This window comes from Chelon labrosus (genome assembly GCF_963514085.1).
Source record: "Chelon labrosus genome assembly, chromosome: 16".
In the NCBI taxonomy this organism is placed as follows: Eukaryota; Metazoa; Chordata; class Actinopteri; order Mugiliformes; family Mugilidae; genus Chelon; species Chelon labrosus.
In genome coordinates, this window is record NC_140349.1 from 15574698 (window position 1) to 15594346 (window position 19649).

Genomic DNA, 19649 nt, shown 5'->3' on the forward strand with positions numbered 1-19649 from the left:
TCTGCGCTCCAAATACTAAATCTGGCTCGTAGTCAGACATACAGCACGCTACCATGAACACACCTATGGCTCTAGGAGGAGTCGGTGCCAGACAGACGTAGAAACATCCATTCTCCCCAGAGGATGAAACTGGGCTGTGTTTCTCCAGATGGTAGCATTTATGGTTTCGAGTCAAGTCTCGACAACTATATACAGATAGCTGTGAATTTACTAATGCTAACCCGCTAAACTAGCATGGCGAACATTGATGGTGTTAGCGCTTAGCTCCACATGCCAGGCACTACATACTCAATTTGCGTACTATTAAAAAAAACTCCAAAAACATTAGTGCGAACAAACAATAGTAGTAGTTTTGGGATTCCACTCACCTGTCCTGCCTTGTGTCTTTTGTCTGCTAATCCTCCCCTCATTGGTCTCACCCGTCTCTCGTCATTCCATCAGCCCGTGAGTGTATTTATAACCCCGACTTTGCCTTAATTTGTCCTTTGTCAGGTTGTTTGTGATGTTACCCGTTGTGGTCCTATGCTTTCATGTTCACCTGTTTTTGGAGTGGCCTTTGTGGAGGGGGCGTGGTGCATCGGCCGCAGGAGAGAGGTGTGGAGAGGGCTCAGGAGAGCAGCGCCAGGTGAGAGTGATTGGCACACCTGCATCCTGTTGGGCTAATCACTCTCTCCTTTTAACACAGTAGTGTGCTGGACCTGGAGGTGGAAGACCAGACACGACGCAGGGAGAGACACACTTGGCTGTCGGCAGCGTGAGAGTATGCCTGCGAACGACACCGATTGATGTGTAAATGTGTTGTGAGCTGAAATAAAAGTACTAAAACGTCATTGCTCTCTGATTCTCTGCTGAAGAACCCACAGTGGCATCAGGGTACGCCACAACCTTTTTTGGGGCAGATTTTACCTGCATAGGTCCCGCAGTGCATAAGCGAAGTTACCCCCTTCTACAGATTAAGCTAGTTTGGACTGAAGGGTCCAGTAAGTCTTTGCCTGGGTGGGATCACCACTGAGAAAGACTAACTGAAATCAGAAGCTGCTGTGGCTTGTCCGTGACATGCGAGCATTCATTATATTTGTCTGTTCTCCTCCTGTTAGTTTGCATAAAGTTTTCACAGCTAATGGCAAATTGGTACATTTATCATTTGCAGTACTAGTACTCCATGTAGAATGATAATGTCTGTCCAGTTGACAGTGTCTCATAAATAAGGGTTTAATACAATTAAATTTTTGACATTTTGCATGTTAAATAGTCATTTCTTAGATTCACACCCTCTAAACTTGAGAGTGGCAATTATTTCCCAACAAAACAAACTCTCACCTCAACGTGCACTGACAGTGTGTGCTTTTTCCTCTCTGCATCCTTCATTATTTTTATTTTTGTTGCTTGCATGTTTAACAATATAAAATTATGTTAATTTGACCAGTTGGCTATAGTTTATTCCCTCTGAGGCTTTTTATTGCGCCTATGTTCTCGTGGTCAAACACAGGAATCTGTCGCTGCATCTTGTCGGCCTTTGGTCTCCGAGTGCCCCAGGCATGTTTGCTCATGTACCGTGACCGTGAGCTTGGCTGGCATGTGGAGGGAGAGTGAGGGCTGCTGCAGTGCACAGTAGCCAATCATAAAAACAGGAAAGCTGTTAGAACTAGATGGAGTGGATGAATGAAGTGGGCATCTGAGCCTGTGTGTGTGTGTGTGTGTAAACCAACTATATCAGAGTGAAACGAGTCCTTTCTTCGTTGTACTGCCGCAGAGATGCTCAGCACTGATGGCTTTCTGGCCACAAAAGACCAAAATATGCCAAACGTTTGTTGAAACCTTTGTTTCAGTTCAGTCGGTACTCTCTTGAGTTGGAATGAGCAGACATGAATTATGCTCAGCGTGAGAGTGGAAAGGGAAGAAAAGTGACAACAGTGATCTCAGCGGTTGATGGTTTCAAGACCCTTCCAGCTCACCAATGAAGAGTTGACGGTTTAACACTGCTGAGTTAAAAACTAAACACGCCATCACATCTATTGAGGATTTCTGAGCACACATGGCGTGAGCTGGGTTTGGTCCAGCGCGCTGTGAGATCGTCGCTGTCAGGGAACATTCTGAAATGCCTGAAATAGCGAGTCGCTGACATTTTTTCTGAAGCTTCCCAGGCCAACGTGCTCCAGAGACGGAAACTGTTCAAAGCGATTCATGACTTCCTCCCCTTAACTATCGACTTTATTGTTCCATTGAATCGACTGAAGAAAGATTCTTAATTTCTCCACTCTGTCATATTCAACACCGTCTGTGTTCGATTTCTATCTTTGCTTTAAATGTTTTCAAGTAAAGATTCCTTTAGATGAGTTAGGTGTTGTGGTGGGACTTGGCCAGTATTATATTATTAACTTAATTTAGAATGAATCCTATAGACTCGGATGAGCTGTGAATTCGTAAGAGGACACTACGACCCTTTCTCTTGTCTGCACCATCAGGATTCAGCAGAGCCTGAAATTGTGAATTATACAAAAGCCGCCTACATAAAAGCTATCACATGAAAAGCAGGACTGAGCCTTTACATTTCATCAGATGTAAAGGCTGAATCGTAGGGTGTGACATCCGTCTTGGAGTCCCACCGTGTCGGTCGATTTTGTCCATTTACACACATGTTGATTCTGGTATGTAACACGAGCTGAACCTTCGGAATAAAACTATGCTGTAAGGCACTGCCAAGCTCGAGGGATCTCAGAGTAAGATACCAAATGGAGTAAGACCTCCTTTGTTTTCCCTGCACGCTCATTATACTAAATCTCTCAACCCTGAAATATTGACAAGAAGAGGAATGTTGCAGGAACACTCAAAAACAAAGTTTGCACTGGTGTGTTTGGACAAAAAACTTAAACTGTAGAGTCCATAATTTAATTGAATCCTTTAAAAACAAACACAATGAAACCCACCTTTTTATCATCTAATCAGTAAGTGCTGCAAATGATCCACTTTCATCTGAATTCTTTTATCTTTTACACACACACACAGACAGGGCAGGCTGCTTTACCAATTTGCTATTCGCTCTGGAAATAAAGAGCAACACCAAAGCCTTTTTTTTTTAAATGTGTGCATACTTGTGCTAAACGGATTTAGAAACAAACAAAAAAAAAAAAAAGAAAGAAAGAAAAAACAACACACCAACCAGTTTTGGCTTTTACAAAATTCAGTCTTTTATCAGCCTTTGAGATTATGCCAGTCCAAGCTGTGAGGGAGAAGGAGACAAACACAAGCTAGAGATAAATGACAGGAGAAGGTAACAAAAATAGTCACAGTGCAAAAATCTATTATGTACACAGTGTCTGCTCGTATTTACATGGGTATGAACATAATATATATAGAATCCAGAACCCAAAAGACTCAATATGTCTTACAGTGTGCACCAGATCCAAGATAAATCATTATAATAAAGAAAAAGCAGACGATGAATTACTAAATACTAAAATAAATACTTCGTAGCACTAAAGCACGTACTCTGCCACTAATGATTGTCACTCCCTGTCCCTTCCTTACACTTGGCTAGCAACAAAAAAAAGCCCCTTAAATATGTTATTGCAATGGGTCCCGGTGAGTGTTTCATTCAATGGGGGAATTGTAGAAAAAATCTATTGTTAAGTGAAGCTAAAAAATAAGAGTTAGAGAGCAGGGAGCTGCACCCCTACTTTCAATAATATCATCAATGTGATTTGATTCGGTGACCTGATTTTCTGAGTGATTTAATACAATTATCTTGCAGTGGCGAGTGTTCAGATTTCAACTCAGATAAATTCCCGAATAAATCTTTGAATAGTATTTCGTGTATCGGCTCATTTTCACCTGGTTATCACGCTAAAACAGAAAGCACGTGTTTGGTCATTAATAAGACAATTCTTTATGGTGCGAACATGCGTGATGTGCACATTACAGTACAGTGGTGGGTTAAATGTGTAAATTTAGCTTCCCTATATAGGTCCATAGGAATTACACACTTCCATCTGCTCTTTATTGTAGCCCTCTGTACTTCAATATGTTCCACATATCGCACGCATATTCATGTCCAACATTTATTCCAGTTGACAATGGCAGGAAAAACATCAGCACACACACGAGGAGTTGCACCACGTAGACAGAACATGTAGTGAGTCTGGAGGTGAAAGTGAAAATATTGTCTCCAGTAGCCAATTTAGTTTTCTTTTCATCATTAATCCCAAATCAGTTTAAGGATAAATTGACAAATGCACTGCCACTACTGCAACGGTTTTGGTAACATCTCCTTAAGAAGTGGATGGCCTCTTCCGTTTTTGAATGCGTTTTATATCTCATTTGTCTTCATTTGGAACAAATAAACTCGCATTAACAGTCAGATTTTAGGATTGTTGTTGTTTTTCCCCCTAAAAATACAAAATTATAGTCGATCACCAGCATTTAAGAGGCCCCTCCAATAAATTTAAGTAATCTCAGAACTCTTCCTCGGCGGTGTGAGGAGGGAGCGCTCATTTTCTGTGATGGGGTCAAAAACACATCCCAGTAATATGAACAGCCAGAGTTCTTTAATGGCTGCTGGCTAAATGCTCTAAGGTTATAAATTATTATGCTCTGGCTGAATTTAATATTGAATATGCAGCTTAGAAACCTCTGTATACTCAAAGGGCCTTTAGTAATATGTCTGTGTATGTGTTTAGGAATACGAATGACGAATTTATATTTAATGTCTATGTAAGAGTGTAACAAGGACGTGGACTCACCTTTAAGACCTTATTTAGTTTACTCTGTGCATACAGTATAGACACAATCTTCTCACCATTTTATCTTTAGTCAACCTTTCTTTTGCCCTTTATTCATTCATTCATACAAAATGCTACAAAATGAATGAATGCCAACGCTTGGAGGACAGAATTTTTAAAAGCAGAAGGTAGATTATAGGCATCGTGAGCAGACAAAGGGCGATTAAGAATAAAATCTTTGTCAGAATCGTTGGCACAACTTGTAGCGACAACCTCGAAGCAGAGTCGTCTTTTTTTCCTAGAGTACATCTCGTGCGCATTTTTTGCTCCTCGGCCGCAATCTTCGGCATCAGCACAAGTATAGCAACTGCAAAAACAACAAAGCAGTCGGGGGAATGCAGCATCACAGGACAAACACTTAGCACGTACTTAGGAATTGGCAATAATATAATATTATTAAAAAACGAAAATAAGTATATTTTTTTTTAACACTGAAACACTTTTTTTTCCAAATGAAACGTGGTGAACATACATTTATGTACACGATTCCAGAGCTTTAAGCACAGAGAGTGTTTGGAAATTTGACCTCTGCCATGGCACATATAATCAGGTTTGTGTTGAGTGTGTGCATGTGTTGTGTTTCTGTCTTTTGCTTCATGGTACCACATCTGTGCTCAGGTGGACAGCGTACGCCCCCATCGGTGCGACCAACAAACAGTACCCTTTGGTATAGGTGAGGTTGGGAATGATTGGTTCTTCTGGTTCTTCTACTTCACCTTGATAATCATCACCATCATTATTCACCCCTGCATCATGTCATAATCTGTACCATCGTCTGTCACATTCAGCACCATCATCTCTAACATCATCGTCACGGTCACAGTTATTTTTGCTCCGCCCCGGCGCTAGCCTCCATCACTGTGAGCATGCACACGCAGTTTAGCAGCTTTAGGAAGTTGACAAATGTCAAAAGCAGCTTGTCTTGTACCACCAGTCCTCCACATCAAAAAAAAAAAAAAAAAAGAAAAGCAGCCGCGACACCAACAAAAAGTAAAATGTAAAATGTGTCAGCCTTGAAGCTAATTCCATCTGCGTCTCAATGAGCTCTTCTGTTTCCAGACCCGTATCATCGTCCTGGGCTTAACAAACCAGCATAAGCATCTGAGATTTAATCACTGAGATATGGCGGACAAATAGGATTTGTTTTCTTTTCTGTACATTTCCGTCTGTTGCTCTTCTGCGGCTGTTTCCACCGGTAGACGCTTCCTCCTCAGAGAGACTCAAGCGTACGTGTCTCCTGACTTTAGTGCCACCAGTTCAGAGTCCTCGGTGTGGCGTCCGTTCAAGTGTTCAGTGTTACAGTCATGGTGGTACATGAACGTGGGTTCCTCGGTGATGGAGGTGGCTGTGTAGGACGTGGAGCGCATTGAGCAGTGGTCCTTTCGTCTCTGACCCCACTGAGTTTTATACTGCATCCACTGTCTCTTCAGAGCTGCCTGCACCTGAACGTCACACAAACAAACATATAAAAGGTCAGTGTCGTTTATACAGATCTATGTGGGTTGTGCTTTGTCCTTAAAATGTCTCGCACTTGACATCACCTCGCACTTGACATCACCTCTATGACTGTGTTTTAATCAAATAATTGTTAATTATACATATACTTAATGATAGTTTAAAGTTCTCCTGGAAACGGGTCAAAAATTGTTCATGACTCATCTTGCACCAAGGGGCGCATACTAATTTAGCCTCGTCTTCCTCCGTTTCATTATCCCACTCATTCTTTAAATCCACAGGCAACGATTATGGTGACAAGTTCTCAGCAACAGAGAGCAGGTTTCCCTCCCTCCCACGTTGCTCCCCCCTAGCTAGTAGCTAGCTTGCCTGCTTACAATGACAGTGGGGTAGTGGGGTAGTGGGCTGTGTCTGTACAGGCAGTTGGAGTTGGTCAATCAGAGCAGACTGGGCATTTTGGGAGGGGAATGGTTTCACCAGCTCCCTGTTTTCACAGAAAACATCTACTATATACATTGGAAAAAACAGCACTCTACTAGCATTTTAATAGGAGCATTAACCAAGAAATGAGGCATATGTAATGTTACATCATGTGCGCAGTCATTTTTTTAGCTATTTTTTTTCTGTGTTTCTGGCTGGAGAGACAAAAACATTTCTCGATGTTCCCCCCAAAAAGCACCTTCTTCTGTTTTTCTTGTCTGGTCTACTTTGACCACAAAATGACTCCAGCTGACATCTAAATTTATATGCAAATCAGAATGTGGTGCAGTGAGAGTAAGACAGGGCCCGTGTAAACACCATCCTCTGACAGTTCGACTGACAGGGAGCTTAACTGATGTGTGCGTAATTGCTGCAGCATGTGTAGTTCTCTCAGATTTCAATTACATTAGCAGAGGCCAGTTAGGAAACAGAAACTCCAAAGTATCTTTTCTTGAAATGAGGCCATGTTTTGCATGTGGACAGATCATCACATTATGAAAGGGAAGAAAGGTGTCATCTTTTTTGAGCTATATGTTAAACATTATTTTTCTTTATAGCATCTTGACTGAAATAGCACAATTTTTAATCATCGAGGGCTCTTCACAACTGATTAGAATATTATACAACATCAGTAATTACACCAACAGCAGATCGTCATGCAGCCGTTTTAATGTCAAGGAGGAACTCGACAGGGATGTTCAGAATCATCATTATCTTGCTGCAACTTTCAATCTGACACAGTAAACACATCAATAAGCATGTCCATTGTGGATCATCACAAAATCCATTAATATCCAGATGACTTACTGTAAGTCAAATCCTTCTATTTAGTGCTTAATGTGATCATCAGTCATGGTGCTATACAGTTGTGCAGAAACTTAATTAATCTCCCAAATCCAAAATTCAGCAGGGCTGTTAGCAGGCAAGATTGTGGGGATTTGTCGGGGAAATGGACGGACCGAGTTGTTTTGAGAATCTCTCGTTTCAGAAGAACACAAACATGGAACACGTTTCTAATTCTTTAAAAACTCAGTCTTTCTGTATGATTGTTCTGCCTTCACAATAAAGAAAAGCTGTATCTGAAAAAAATGAAAGCTACTCGTCACAGCTTTAATAACCAAGAAAATAGCTGTTGTTAGAGAAAGCACACAGGAATTGAAATAATTTATTGCACTACTCCTTATTCCCAAACAGATTGATCACATCCAAATCAAACAAACCCTTCTCAGGACTATTACTCATTTTGTCCTGGAGACGTTTAAACCCCAGTAGATAGATGGCTTCAGCCAGTAATTACTTTTACTGTCAGTCACATTTAAAATCAACCTGCTATTTGTTTAGTCTATAACATTTTATAAAATGGTAAAAATGCCCTCACAGTTTTCCAGAGCACAAGTTCATGTCTTAAAGTATTTCCTTTAATCTCACCAAATATGCTAAATGCAGAGTGATATTAAACAAAAAAAAGTAGGAAACCATCACATTTGAGAAACTGGAAGTAGTGATTGTTTGGCTTTTTCTTTCAGTCAGTAATATATTGATTATTACAACTGAAACCTTACTGTGCGATGGATCTGCTGGGGCCATTCTGTGCCTGAAAGGGTTTTCTTTCTGAAAACTAGCCATACTGTAGGTGTGAATGGTTCTCTTTGTCAACACTTTTCCACTCAGCCAGTTCAAGGGTGAGTTTGAACCTGGTGCCTAATCTCAAACTAGTTGCGTTTTGACAGCCAGGAAAACTGGTTCAAGAGCGGCGTGAACACTTGTGCTGGTCTAGAACCAAGAATCACTTATGTCTGGTGATTACTGTGACCAACAAGACCAACTAAAACATTTTTAAAACCCCGAGCTACTGTAGCCTTGTCGGCCTACTCCAAAGAGGGCGCTTCAAGAAAGAAACCGATGGGAACAGATAAGACGTGAGCTAACGTATCCAGTGATTTAATGACATGGCACTGCTTTGGATCTGTAGCCTGTGGAAAGGCAAAGCTTCTTTGGTTGTTTGCAAGTTAAAATAGCTCTGAACTGGCACTAGCACAAGGCCAGAACTAGCACCCTGAGGCTATGTATTAGTCCTTTGATGGACTGGCGAGCTGTCCAAGATGTACTCCGTCTCTTGTCTAACGTCAGTTTGAATAGGTTAAAAACCCACCAACATCATAAATTCCACACTTTGTACATTTTAATTGATTGATTGAACAAGACCTTGAGTGTAAACAGCGTACCTAAAAACAGAAACCAGATCTGAAAAACCTCCAGCAGTGCAATGCTAATCATTTTATTCAGAATCCCCCTAATACTACTATAATTACAGCGGGTACATTAACACACAATGATCTAATGATATAAATTATGCCACTAATTGTCGTAATGAGACAAAAGAGCAGCTGAGGCTTACAGCTTCCATGTAGAACGTCTTGCTTGATGTCACAAACACAGCTTGAAAGCTGTTTGTCTCACTGACCTAACCTCACAATGGGGCCATTGAAGAAACAAGGCAGGTCTGTGCAGTTTGGCCTTGAAATCAAAAAACTGAATTGAACCCAGCCCCAGAAACCCATGTCCTGATTAAGGGAGCATGAATTGGTCATTATGCAAGTGAAGCAAACAAACCCGCTCATTGCCCTTTGTGAGCCAGAAAAAGTGGGCTCTCCCTTTAAACATATGCTCTACACATTGTCTGTATTCCCCAAATCACTGACATTGTTTAACGTGATGCTGATGTGTCCTGTCTGTTCCTGTATGAGCTAATAGCTGACCTATTTTCCAGGCCGAATGTATGAAACTCCACAGTAGGTTGCCTGGTCGTCTGTGCCAAACACCTCATGCTGAGTACCTAAATCTGCTCCTCTCTCGGTGTATGCGTCTCTGCCCTGTGTTCTTCTCATGCGATGAAATACCACATAACAACATCATTGTCTCTTTGCAGAATTTCACACAGGGTAACAGTTGTGCATAATTGCCTCCTTTCTCTCTCTGCACCGTTCACACTGCCATGGACACTAACAGCCTGCTAAAGATGTCCAGCTTGGCCTCGCAGCACATATTCTTTGTGGAGACCTCGAGTTTGAAAGCATCTTTCACTCAACGAGTCAGCCGAGCCAAAAGGTCTCCACAACATCATTAACCCTAAATCGTGGCCCTAATGGAAATCCAGCTCATTAGTTTGATGAAGCGTTTGAACCAAGTTAAGGATGCTCGCAGTCAGACAGCTGCAGACATACTAAGAGAGGCCGGCAGAGGAACTTGAAAGGAGAATCCATTTCCAGCTGGGCTTGGAAACCACACAGTCATTTATAAACTGTCTGACTCCTCACCTGACATGACCCTTCAGCTTTTACTGCTGCAGCACTAGTCTGGTCTCAGAAGAGATGAGCGGAACAATACTTTATAACCTGTTACAATTGGACTAATGGCAGATGATAGCTGTGAAGGCTCAGCTATTTTACTCAGTTGTTCAATACTCAAAGGAAAACTTTCAATCTGTGTTTGATATTTATGTGTCACTCCTTGATATATGCCAGGTACAGATCTAAGATGGCAGAGACCTAACCGGAAAAAACTAGATATGAAAATGCTCTACCTGATGGAGTCTCATCCATAATGTCACAAACATGAGCGGTTTTATTGCTCCTTGACTGAGCAGCTCCCAGAATAACGTGCATGCTGACCTTTTTAAAAGGCCAATTGCTTTATCAAAACTACAGCGTTATTATGTTAACATGGCGGCAGGGTACGATATTCTTAAAGGTATAGTAGATATTTTTGGGGAATCATTCATTCACTCTTACATCTGTGGTAGGAGTCCTCTCACCTAACTTCCCCTTCGTCTTTACATAACACTGAACTGTGTAACACATTAAATACGTGGACAGTCCTTACCTCTCCATTGAAGAAGCAGAATATTGTTGAAACCAGTAAACCCTTGAAAAAAGAAAAACAGACTGTAATTCATTCTTTCTTTAATTCTCTGAGGGTTGACTTTATAGCAGGCATGAAATAAAACAGTATGTGTGGATCCATGAAATGACTATCTGGTAAGTGAAGGAACTGGAAGCCCACCTGAATATTTCATGGACTGGCTGCTTGTTGTTTAATTACGTGCCTAACTGCTAGTAAAATAGAGTTAATGGAGTAACTGCTCATTTAAGGGGCAATTCAACAGGGATACGCATCAATCAAACCCAACAAGCACAGGGGACGTTTTTTTAACCTTTGTTGGATATGTTTTAAAGAGAGTTTAAATCGTGCAAAAGTCTTTGTAGGGCCTGAGGTTACTGACAAATCTGATTTGGGATTACATGTGGATGAATACAGAGGTTTCAAGTCTGAGGTAAAAATACTACTTTCAGTCTCAAAGTGCACTGATGTTGCTTTTTTGTCTCACTGATAAGATTTTGTCCAGAGGCGAAATAACGCCTCAATCCGCAGAGCAGTGAAGCAGCTCTATCCTGCTTATTAATTCATTGCTGAATTCCCTTTGAACTGACCTTAACAGGCTATTTAATGGGAGTTATGAAAGTTGTGGCTCGCCATCAGCTCAGTGCTTACCTGGTAGTGCATGAATATGTGCATGATGTACTCGTAGACCTCACCGGCCAGACGGTTTGCTGGCTTCCAGGGAAGAATGACAAACTGTATTCCTAGAAGGGGCACCAGGATCAGGGTGGCTCTCACCGCCTTCATGTACATGTTAGACTCTGCCCGATGCGTGTCTCTCAACTTGGTAACCAGCACTCTTATAATATTTAGTAGAAAGAAGAGGTTTACCTGCAGAAAGTTTTAAAAAAAATTACAAATTAAACTAAAAGAAAGAAGCATTTTTTACTACAAATAATAAAGTGTATTTCACTTTTGGTTTTCTGTGCAGAAGCAGCAGATTGGCAGACTTACAACAAGTGCCGCCACTATAGGACCATGGATCGCGTAGAGCAGATGGGTTTCCACACTCATCCAGCAGCTACAGAGGGAAAAACATATCAGTCAGTACTGTCTGCCGCCCAAAATCCACACGCGCACACACGTACAAAAACACGTGTGTCTATGGAGACGAGCCGAGCACATATGTAAACACCTTCTGTTTATTTGCAGAGGTTTCTGGGGCATTACTCACTTGTCGTCAAAATACTTTTTCCTTGCCACGGCGTGGATGGATACAGGCACTAGAGGAAAACCTTGGACAGGAGGAGAAGGCAGCCATATGAGGTCGTGAGTGAAGTCGGGGGAATTCACTTGCCATGTATCCAAACGGTAGAAGCACAATTAGCTTTGTTTGCTGTTAAACGTCCTCATGAAATAAACAGATGCTCAACAAATATCACTCTAGGAAATTTTAACGCCCTCTTTTATAAAACCCTCCCTACTGAAATTGTATTGCTCTGTTAGTAACAGTAGAAAACAGTCTGCCTCCATTATTCCTGTTTTGAACAGGGTCAAGAACGGGACAGGAGTGGCACTAAGTAGACAACGACACACTGTACTGTACCAGGATCGGATGTTTCCAGGTAAATTGCAAGATTGTGTCCAATCTTTTTTGAATTGCTTTTCTGGGGGTTTCCGTGCCACGACTTTGTCCATTGAGGACTTAACAAAAAGAAGTCGCACAATAGAATAGAATAGACGAAAAAGAGAACACCCAGGAAATTGTGGCAATGACTCACCCCAGCCCAGGAGGTAGTACCAGTGCAGATGCTGCTCCTCTGCAAACACAGCCACCACGATGAGTGTGTGAAGGTAGATGCCTTCACAGAGCATCCAGAAGTAGTTGCAGCCCAGCATATACATGTGGAAGAACTGCAAGACCTTACATCCGACCTGCAGGTAGAGCAAGAACAAGGATAAAAAAAAAAACTTTGAAAAAAAATAGAAATAATACAATTGGTTCAAACTCGCCTGACATCCCAGCAGGAGATAAAACAAAAAAGTTGAATGATGTTTCAGCACTCATGGCACAAAGTCATTACCCAGTATCATCCATTTTATGATTTAACCCCCTTAGGAGGGAGAAATGATTTTTTTTGTGTGTGTGTGTGTGTGTGTGTGTGTTTTTCTCATTTTTCACAAAGTGGGAGCCATGTTGTACAAGTGCACACTAGTAGCTTTTTCTATTTTTGCATCCACTACTTTATGACAAAATGATAGCATCTCTCATTATGTCAATTATGTTCTTTGATTGAGTCATTATGATAGGAGATGATGACTTTGATGACATATTATTATAATGTCCACTCATCTAACCCCAGTCTACTAAGGCTATAATTAGAAAGACAATTATGAATCTGCCCTAAGCTACAGTTCTGCTAATGACTGACAGACAGGCACCAATGAACGTGACTGTGCTGAAAATCTTCTCCTCTTCCTTATCTACCATGAAAGCAAGAAGTTTGTCATATTTATATATGAGCAATCGTGGCTCATTGTTTCATTTTTTATTAGATTTATTAGGGACACATGTTTTTGGACATTTTTTGACAGGCATGTTTGCCAGTGCAGCCTGCAGCTTTGGTGGCCGATGCATACTTGTTCCAACTATGATTGCTACTTCTTGCCTTATACCCAAATCTGGTTTATGTGGTTCTTCTAAAAGCCAAGATGGCAGCAAGAGGAAGAAAACAATCCCACAGTCATCCAGAAATGTCATATGTTGCAGTACTTACTGCAATACATCAACTACCATGAAAGCATAATATCACAATAAGCTGTAACATTACTAAAAGGCCTTTACTAAAAAGATCAATATTTGGTTATAAATAAGTGGTCTTTCAATCATATCTTTCTAAATAAAACGGAGGATAAAGGTGTCCCACAGGGATTAATATGAGCCCCTCTTACTTTGTACATGAATTGATTTCCAACTAAAATTGTTTCTTTTGGATTTTATGGTTTCCTTTTTCTTGGATTTCTTTTGTTGGACTGCATTCGTTGGATTATTTTCTGTTTGGACTCTGTTAGGATCACCTGCTTTGACTGCAGAGCTCTTTGGTTTCACCATAGATTTAATAAATTGACTTTTGTTATTTGTTCTACCTCGGTCCTCATGTGACCTCCATGTGGATCCTTTCTCACTTTTGAGAGCTTGCACAATTACTACAGCAATGTCCTTATACTAATGGCATTGTATCATCAGCCACCTGTTCTATTTCTGGCAAATCTAACTGGAACGGTATAACGTAAGAGACAACAGACTGTTCTACAAAACTCAAGTTGAAAATCAGTAGAAAAACGCCTGCAACATCTACAAAGGATCAACACAATCCTTAGGCCATCTACCAAAGTGCTAATTCTGTGAAATATATAGTCAAAGTTGGATGGATATCATTGACATCAGCATACCTGAGTTTTCATTTAAAAGTTAATGCTATGTAAGAATGAAATATCCTTAGTGGAGAGCATATAGGAATAGGTTAAAAGTTTAAACTTGCTTCTTATTCTTAAGTTACAAATTCGGTCTTTTCTGTAAGAAAATGTGTACAGAGAACATAAGGGAATGTAGAAATATATGATTTATTTTAAATATTGGTATTTCTGGTTCACATTCTTGTGTTTGTGATTGTGCGTGCAGCCTTGTTATAATTCAAAGATGCTGGCACAGCTATTAACGGCTGCTCTCAGGGGTATTCTTAGTTCAAAACATACTTCTAAACTTTTAGCCATATGTCTCTCTCTCACTCTCCATTTGATGGAACTCTAATATACCAGACTCAGGTATCTAAGAATAAGGTCACTTTCTTTTCAGTAATTCAGGACTGCAGCTAACCGAGGCTTGTCTACCAACAATGTTCTGGTTAACAAATCAAGCTGCTATAGATCATGTAGATGTTTCTAATGTTTTCAGCCTCCTCCCTGGTTTGACATAAGCTTTGGGGTTTCACTCCTCCACACTGCTGGCAGGCCAAACTAGACTCTGTCTCACCACACCATAGCGAATAAAATGAGCTTGTTTTCTCTGCGAGAGCAAATCTCTACTACAATCCACCATTCCTAAATCACCAGCCCCGAAAACAGGCGCGCAAGTCTCACTTTGGCAGCTGTAAATTCCAAAACGTTTCCCAACAGACACGCATGAATCTCTACCAGTGATGCTTGTGATTTCTTTTTCTGCTTCCTCTCGACAGCCACGACCACTGTAATTTTATTTTGACACACCGCCGCAAGTTGCCACAACGTGACCGTACTACATCAGAAAGTAACAGATTCAAGACAAACCTTTCTGATGAATGGTGATGGGGAAATTTGAAAGGGCGCCACTGCACAAATACATATATGTGTCCGCACATTGATGATGATGGCTGTCATTCCTGTCTGCTTGTTGGAGATTCATATTTGAATGAGCCAGACAAATTGGATGAATGCATAAAAAGGAAAAGCAGCACGACTTAGAATCAAACCCAAACCCGGCTGAAGTCTCTGATGTGTCTTCGATGTTTCCAGTACTTTGTCAGGCGAGCAATGCTCCAGCTGAAAGCAGGCTGTGGCTGATGGGATTGTGTGCAGCATGAGCCAATTTCTACAATCCTATCTCCCGTATTTGTTGTTTTTGTATAGCATTTGGATCATCTAAAGTCTTTTTTTTTCTAAAAATTGGCCCAATTTTACACCTATTGGAAGGATGGGTGTCTGTTTTTGTCTGTTTTTATTAACTTGGAGAGCCTAAATGTGTTTAATTTTGTTTGGATCTGCATTAAAGCAAAGTATGAAAGAAACTCTGCAAAAACAACTCTTAAGAAGTGTCAAGCACCGGGTTAACAGACTTTCATTAGTTTGAATTCCAGAAAAGAAAAAAGGGTAACACACAAATTTATGTTCAGTTTTGATAGCGAGGCATTCCTACAAGACAGATTTATTACTTCTACCTAAGCGGACCTCAAAGAATCCACATCAGGCATTCACTGTGGCTGCACAAGTCTAATAGGAGAACGTGGAAGAGAACAAAAACTGTCTGCTGAATGTCTAACCCTGCCAAGATGAGGCGCATAGAGATGAAATACTACTTAGGACTTACTTAAAATTATGGCCTTCAAACATTTAAATATTGAAAATATAGAGCTTCTGCATTTACATTCCCGCATAGCCTGTCCTTGCACATCAAATCAGTGTTCACTGTTATTTATTTTTCCTTCCATTTTTATTAGATTTAGCATAAATTATGTCTTTATTGGAGACAGTGTAAACAACTCATTTATTCAGGCATATTATTTGTGTAGAACTTGTGGTCCCAACAGAAATACTGCAATAAATACTGGACTATAAAGTTTGGTACAAACATACATTTTTAACTACTATTATTATATCCACAAAATTAACAAATGTCTGTCGCTAACAAGCTAAACCAAGGAAGCAAGGCCAAGGATTTTGTAGGGCTTATTAAGTTAAAACATTGAATTTTAGTTGCATTGACTTCTCTTCTTTGTAAATGTATTATATGTCTAATGCTGATATTTGATAAACCTAAAGCAATGTGCTCACACAGGAAGCAACTAGCAATGATATGACGACCAAAGACTGATAGATGTTAATGAAAGTCAGCAAGTAGGCCGGTACCATGTTGAACTAATCTCAAATGATTGAGGGGCAACCCATGGGATCATCTGATGTGGTAGAATGACATATCACCCGGGTCAGTGATGTCAAACTTGATCCCTTTTACTGACTCAGTTCATATAAGTCACTCACTCAACAAAGAGAATCGGGTTTGTTAGTCACCCGGAGTGTGCAGAAATCCATATGTGCACACAAGCTCCAACCCCTCCCAGTCCCCACTGATTCATACCGCTAAAACCACTCATTCGAAACGGGAAAATGATCAATATCATTGTGAAAAAGAACGTGAAAGATCGGCAGTTCTCAAAGGGGAAAGATTTATTTTTATTGTATTTTATCTTTGACTCACACATGATAAAATTAACTAATCGCAAATGGTGGCGGTAATACTACCTCGCGGTCCATTAAACATAAATTTAAACATAAATTCCCGGGATTGAAAGAGTATGGGTAAAAAAATTATTCACATGAGAATTTTTGAGCATTTTTTCCACATATGGCAAAAATAATTTTCTATTGTTTATGAATGAATAACGTGAAGTTGAAAGGAACTCAATAGCGACGGCACTGCAGCACACAAACAGTAATGAGTCACACACTAGTTGTAGTTTATCTTCAAAATACACAGTGGAACTGCCTAAACATTTTTCTCAATTTAGCCTGCTGATTACCTTTGCGAGACAAACATAACGTGTATAGTGAATAATTTCGTTCTACGCCATTCAGAGACTACCACAACAGAGCAACAGACTGGAGAGTGCCAGCGGGTTGCTGCTGGGCTGGGAGTGAGCAAGTGAGTGATTCGTTCATTTTGCGAGTGGGGCCAGGCTCCTGAGAGCAACTGAGTGATTATTTCTTTCACAGCTCATATAAGGGAGGGAAAGGGAGAGTTGAGCTGAAACAGGAAACCAGAGCTGTTGCTTTTCCCAAAGGGCTAATACAGCGATTAACTTGATGTATTTATACAAATGCAGTCAGTATAGCAATTGCACAATAGCGACATGTTGTCTGGTCTTTTCTTTCCAGTTGGCTAGTTAGCAAGCGGCAGCAAGGACGAGTCAGCGAACGAGTTAATAGAAACGAGGAATCACGACTCACTCAAGTCAGCACAATGATTCTTGAGTTTTGAACGATTCGTTCAGGACTCGCACATCATTGGAGCCGTGGATGAATGTACTTAATGCTGATGTTCCCATAGTATGGGTGTTGTGAGCACGTTAGCATGCTAATGTTTGTGTTTGGCTACTCTCACAGAGCTGTCCTGTTTCTTCCAGTAAACCTGCTGTTTTAGTTTCCGGCCTCAACTGTGAATGTTTGACGGCACTTAAAACAACAAGTCACGGTAAATGGAACTGGGTTTAAAATATGTGATGTTGTGTACAAAAAATGTTTGACGTTCAAGTGGTAACATCAGCCTTAAGTTATGAGAACAATGCTGTTAGCAAGCAAACAACCTGGTAACACAAGGTAGTGCAAAGGTACAATAAAAAAATAAATTAGGACACTGGATATATGTCAAGTTATTGAAAGCTTTTTACTATTAAATTGCCACTAAGAAATGAACTTCTGTGGCTTCTGCAGTTTGCACATACTTCACAAAGGCTGGTGTTACCATGGGCTGTTCTCGTGAACACAGTAAACATGACCCCATTTGCATGCATAACCTGTCCTGGTGGTCAATACCTACTCACCGGGTTTCTGCTCACCACTTTGGGATTGTTGACCACGGTGATGAGGTAGAGGATGGTGAGGGCAGAATTGAGCACGTAGGAGCAGAAGAGGTTCTTGTGGAGGGTGATCCTTTGGCAGCTCAGACTCCTGTTTGCCATGATTGACAATGTGATAAAAAAATTTGGAACAAAATCTTCTCCAACACATAATAAAACAACATTAAACTGACTGGGGGACTCAAATGACTGGTGTGCTTAATGAGTTTGTCAAATGTAGTCACAGTGTGTAAAATATCAAATAACTGGTATCTTTCTAAGACAGATTATTTTGTGTGTCCATTATAAAATCCCTGCGACCAGGAAGCTGGATTGCCTCTAAACAGCCTGAATTGTACGTACTGGAAGAGCTGTTAAATAAGACCTGTTAAATAATGCATAATGGAACCCAAGGGTGCTTTCTCATTACCTTGGCCGGCCACTCAGAATTAATAGTATAATAAAAGGCATGGCGGGCAAAGTGAAAACAACTATTAGGATCAAAATCATTTGCAAGTCATTCATATTACTACCTTTAATGCTGGTAATGGTTAAACAAGATATTAATTTCACAGCAGCGATCAAACGGGCCGCAGCTGAATTAAAGCTGAACGGAAACTGTGGCAAATTGATTTTTTACCGAATGTAACCTCCTGTAAAGAAGTTATATCCGTTTATTGCCCATGGCCAATTTTGTCTTTGTTGAGTCATAAACCCCACAGAGACCAACGAAAAGAGGAAGAGCTCTAAATTTCCTCAAGCCAGCGTAAAACAACATAAAACTACACATTTTCACCGTCTCATTCAGAGGCCACGGTATCCTCCGACTGAACAGTCCTATTTTAGGTCCAAAAGGGAAATGCAGGAGATTATGAACCTTTATATACAAGGGGTTTTTTATCTAAAAGGGAATGTCAAAACACAGGGTGAATCCTCAAGACTGACTTTGATGGAACTGTCACAGGTCCTAATGTCTTTGGCTGGGACTTTAAACCAAACCCTGTTTTTCCACAGGCAACTGGAGTATTTTTATCTGAGAATCCTGACAGTGTTGATGTAGAGTTGTAAATAACTGAGTAGTGCAGCTATACACCATCACATACCACTGTTAAGCTTCACATCTGGATCTTATTATACAAAATCAAGCCTCCAACATTTAAAGTGTTTTGGATATAAATATACAAAACTATGGCTAAAAAGAAAAAATGACCATATATATATATATATATATATTCTTTATTGAGATCTTAATTTGCCAGGTCTTTAAACGTGATGAATTATGAATGACATATTGAATTGCTGTCTTAAGAGTTGGACTCTGAGAGGGTCACAGGGTTTTGTGATTATGCACCTGCCCTAAACACGGCCTCTGGATTTATGAGTGTGTATAAAACTCTGCAGCGCAGTGACGGTCTCTTACAAGATCTGTTCTGGATAACAGCTGTGTTTAGGAGGTCAGCAAGCCTCAGCCGTCAAAATTTATAAGTCATTGTCAGCTACACGGCCAACAAAGCAACATTTATAAATATTGTTACAGAGTGAAATACTTTTTTCCCCCCTCCTTTCATCCATGTTGAGGTTTTCCACACTTATCTGCTTATTGTGCCATTTAAAATTAATGATGATTAAGTTCATGTCTTCCTACACAGTAGGAAAGTTTCAACAATGAGCACACTTTTTATTTCCAAAT

General features: G+C 40.4%; 1 protein-coding gene across 1 annotated transcript in view; it reads right to left on the reverse strand.

Moving 5' to 3' along the window:
• Positions 1–5849: 5849 nt before the first annotated feature.
• Positions 5850–19649, reverse strand: part of calcr (calcitonin receptor) — a gene marked incomplete at its 5' end in the record, with an annotated part of 34474 nt that continues 20674 nt past the window's right edge. The window contains 7 exons of the mRNA XM_084562629.1: positions 5850–6220; positions 10596–10637; positions 11265–11483; positions 11607–11673; positions 11827–11887; positions 12374–12527; positions 17945–18071. Coding sequence (XP_084418755.1) covers positions 5999–6220; positions 10596–10637; positions 11265–11483; positions 11607–11673; positions 11827–11887; positions 12374–12527; positions 17945–18071 — 892 coding nt within the window. The 3' untranslated portion in view covers positions 5850–5998. The remainder of the gene's footprint in view (positions 6221–10595; positions 10638–11264; positions 11484–11606; positions 11674–11826; positions 11888–12373; positions 12528–17944; positions 18072–19649) is intronic.